Source organism: Octopus bimaculoides, chromosome 10 (assembly GCF_001194135.2).
Source record: "Octopus bimaculoides isolate UCB-OBI-ISO-001 chromosome 10, ASM119413v2, whole genome shotgun sequence".
Lineage (NCBI taxonomy): Eukaryota > Metazoa > Mollusca > Cephalopoda > Octopoda > Octopodidae > Octopus > Octopus bimaculoides.
Window position 1 is genome coordinate 89741948 of NC_068990.1, and position 4621 is coordinate 89746568.

At 33.5% G+C, this 4621-nt stretch overlaps 1 protein-coding gene across 2 annotated transcripts in view; it reads left to right on the top strand.

The window, feature by feature from the left end:
* The first annotated feature begins 36 nt into the window (after positions 1-36).
* The window catches only part of LOC106869404 (somatostatin receptor type 2), a 159415-nt gene continuing 154830 nt past the window's right edge, over positions 37-4621 (top strand). For both annotated transcript variants that reach the window (XM_052971360.1, XM_014915129.2), the window contains exon 1: positions 37-565. In XM_052971360.1, coding sequence (XP_052827320.1) covers positions 117-565 — 449 coding nt within the window. In that variant the 5' untranslated portion in view covers positions 37-116. The remainder of the gene's footprint in view (positions 566-4621) is intronic.

The window sequence follows — 4621 nt, forward strand, 5'->3', positions numbered from 1 at the left end:
ATATATATATATATATATATATATATATATAGAGAGAGAGAGAGAGAGAGAGAGAGAGAGAGAACTAAAAAATATATATAAATAGAATAAACGAATAAAAAGAAACTTTGGACAAAATGGTGTATTCTTTTCTTTACAACGATTCTAACGAAGACGTTGGTTTAAAATTCAAGGATTATATTTATGTGGATGGTACTGAAGATATGGACAGAATATATTACCCAGGGAAAATCGAAAATCTACGCAAACCCTGGATACAAGAACCACATTTTATTCTCACAGTCGTTGTTTACAGCATCTGTTTTATAGTTGGTCTCATTGGAAACGGTTTGGTAGTTTTTGCTATGTGCGCTGATAAGAAAAACCGAAGTGTAACTACTTCGTTTCTGGTTAGTCTTGCTTTGGCTGATTTACTCTTCTTGTTGGTCTGTGTGCCGTACGAAGTGACCAAAAGTTCAATAGCTCATTGGTCCACTGGAATTTTTTTGTGTAAATTCACTGGATTCATTGAAATGTTAACAGCCGTTGGATCGATTTTCAACCTTACAGCGGTCAGCATCGAAAGGTAAAGAAACGGTTTTAATTATTTTTGTATGAGTGCATTTACATATATGTGCATACATGGATAGATGCGTATGTTCGTTTAAGTACGTAAGTACGTACGTACGTACATATGTATGTATGTATGTATGTATGTATGTATGCATTTATATATGCCTCTATGTGTGTGCGTACGCCTGCATTTTACCAACTTTATTCAGATATGAGTTTGTGATATTAAAGTTACTGACATACATACATACACACACACACACACACACACACACACATACATATATATATATATATATATATACACGTTCAGTGTTACGTTTTGAGTAGTTAAAATGTATGCGTTGCTTTTTTTTTTTGTATTCGTGACGGACATATTTAATTTTCTGATTTTCCACTCATTTCACGAACCAGTATAAATTCATATTTCCTAATTCCATTATATTATTGCTATCTCTCCTCTATTTGTATTGTTATTATTTCGTTACAAAATGCTTTCCAATATTAACAAGAAATCGAATTGAAGAAACTACAGCTGAAAATTTATCTTTTTGTACGATATGTACAGATGCTAATTTACAGAATTTCGGATTTTTGAATACCCCACTAGGTCATAATGATCTTTTGTAGGCCCCTCCAAGCTGAAAAAAGCAGCAGTCAGCTTCGCTAGAACATGCGAAGTCACACTAGATCACACAGCATAAATTCTTAGTTACTCAGACCTTCTAAAACCATCACAGTTTCTAAAAACTTATGTGCATCACTTTGGAGATATCAGAAGGACTTACATAAGACCTGTTAGAGCTTTGGTCTTGTCGAAGTTTTTCTCATTAGAGAAGTACCAAAGCATGTCATGTTCGTGAGGGATTTTAATCTTAAACTGCTTGGAACGGATTGAATGGATATTTTTTGTGCCTTTGCAGACATGAATTGACCTCTTTCTAGTACCTACGGCTTGTTTCGACTGTCCTGGCGCTTCACAGAACTAATAGTCTACTCTGATATCTGAAGTTCTTTGGCGATGGCTCACATCATTTTTTTTCTGGAAGTATCATTGATTGAATTCATTAGATGAAGTATGGTGACTTTATATTGTCCGAACTTTCAGATTATTTTTCTTTGATACAGTTGAATCGTTCCCGCCAGAGGCTTCTAATTTCATTCGGACCTTTTGTACAAAAGATCTCGCAATATTTAGAAAGCAAACAATTGTTTTGCACATATGGCATCAATGACTTACGTGTCTTTTCGTTTCTTGCGTTAGCATTTTATCTACGATGCAAAATACGTATTTGTGTGTATATGTGTGTATATGTGATTTAGAGCTTTATATCTTGAAGTTGTAGGATGGGTGGTAGCAAATAAGAATGGATATAAAACAGCGGGAAATTAGATTAAAAAATCAAAACTAGGAAACACAAACACAATAAAAAGCTGATCGAAATATAGATAAACTTAATACAATATATATAATAATAACATTGGTACACAAAATGCACATCAAAGGATATTCATAGAAAAAAACTTAACAGGAACAAATATGTATATAAAACTATATAGCCAAAAATTATATAGAGACATGTATACATCAATATATTAATTGCACAGGAGCAGCAAATAGTCAACAGCAAAATCAACACGGGGTGAAGGACGGAGGTTTTGATTGAAATATTTGCTGACCAGCTTCATCTGAACGGTTACTTAATATATATTGTTGCTTTATATTTAAAAAACTGATTGCGTGAGTTATTATAATTAACCCACTTACGGTGTGTCCGCAAATTAGGCTTTTTGCCGATCGGCTGGTTTGGGAACCTACATTTCAACTAAAGAGAGCTTCTATAATTTTAATGGAATCTTGTTTGCAATATACTCTATATTTCACTTTTTATCGAATTTGCCAATCAAAGACAAAATGAGCTGATTTTACTTTATGCATTAGAGACGAATCTGAGCTGCCTGGAAAATATTCAGAAGTGTAGTTCTCTGTGGTGCATTGTTATGTGCACAACTATGCTTATAATGTGTATATAAAGTGCATACATTCTGCGTGTACCGTCGAATCAGGCTCAATGATGTAACTTAAAGCGAATTATGAAATGGCTGTAACTATACGGAATTAAGCGTATTGAGATATCAATTTTTTGGTAAGCTATCATGCTTCCTTCATGCTTTGCATCTATATGCATAAGTTGCTGCTTTAATTCGTCAGTACTGCTTAAGTCTTTAATCCATATGAATAATATACAATCCATATCAACAATCTTACTCCGATTTCGAGTTGATTGCATTACTGTTGATATGAAGTTATCTGTAGTGTTTGCAGTAAATCTCCTGCTTGTTATAGAATTATCCGTACGATTGACATTAAATGAACGATCTCTGAACACCCTCCAGCGACGTTATCATCACTTTTAATTATTTCCCGTCTCTTACTGAAAAATAAAGCTTCCTCTTTATTCTAATGCAGTCACCTCACTTTTGACTTTTCTTTTACTTGTTTCTTATGAGAAAAATATTCCCAAGAAGACAAAGTAAGCGATGACACGACGAGAAAACTGAAACATGTCTTTATCGACTGTTTCTTAGAGTTACACGTAAACAATCATAAGACTATCGTAATCATTTAGAGGAGAACTATGCTTTATAAGTATTTATGAACAGAATAATAATTATACTTTAGTAAAACATCGAATAAAAGTTTAAAGCTTATTCGGCAGATCATTGTTACTATTGAACATAACGGGAATCTGTAGGATGGAAAAAGATTGCCCACTACGGAAACATTAAACGTATGTCAGTCTATGAGTCCTTAAGTAGGACCTGCCACTTTCGTTCAGTCAGCCAGTCTGCATTGGGACATGATCAGCACTTTCGATCAATCCTCACTGAAATACAATCGCATCATTTCCCTTATTTTTGTGATGAACTTGCTTTCGTCGCCTTTTAGAAAATGTTTTAGGAAATACGAGATACTGAGTGAGCGACCAAAGATACTATCTCTTTGCAAAGAAGTTTACACATTTTAAAAAGTCACCAGAAGTTTTAAATATGGTGCAGCAAAATTCGACGAAAAGAAGGTTTATTTCACAATTTATAAAACGTGATTGTGTGAAAACTGCGTTAAGAACAAGAAGCAACGGAAGTGAGGAAGATGACTATCAAAGTATTATTTTAAGTTTAGCTTATCGATTGGCTAATAAAAAGAAATGCAGTAATTGTTGTCAATTTGAGTGAGTAGTTTAAGCAATAGAGCTGTAAAACGAAGACTCTTTGATGAAGGGCTTAGAGTAAAAACTACTACGAAAAGGAAAAGCGTATCTGAATATTCTTCAGAGAAGAAAACTCTTTTATGGGCAAGATAACACAAGGAATGGACAGCAAAAGCTTAGGAAAATGAGGATGGTGTCGTTGGACTGATATTTCACTTTGCAGAAGCAATGGATTAAAATATGTGAGATAAAGGCCAAATGAAGATATGTTAAGTATATTAACAGCTATAATGAAGCATCTTGTGAGTGCAATGCAGTACGTTGTATGCAGGGATGTTGGACGCATTGAAACTATAAATAAAAGTTGAATTGCTAATAAATTACCGAGAACGAAACGAAATTATTCTCTTGAACCAATGACATACTTTCGCATGAATGAAATGAAGCAATTTATTGCAGCAAGACGGTTCGCCATTACATTAAACAAAATCTAACATCAAATAGTTGAAAGACCATAAAATAAACATTCTTCAATTTTTCTGGAAACAACCTTGAATTTAATCCAACAGAAAGTTTACGGTCAGGGCTCAAGAGACTGCTATCAATTGTCAATCAATCAACAAAATACATTGAACTGAAGCAATTATCAGTGCCTGGTTTAGAACAATAAAAGGTAGGACGCTGAGGACTTTTATCATTTCTCTGCTAAGAATATTTGATACAGTAATAAAAACAAGATTATCTTACTTAAATACTGATATAAACTTTCATATTGCAAAATAAATAAAACGAATATGTCTTATTTAGTGTTTCATGCACCTCTGGTATTGAAGATATGCGTATATATATATATATAT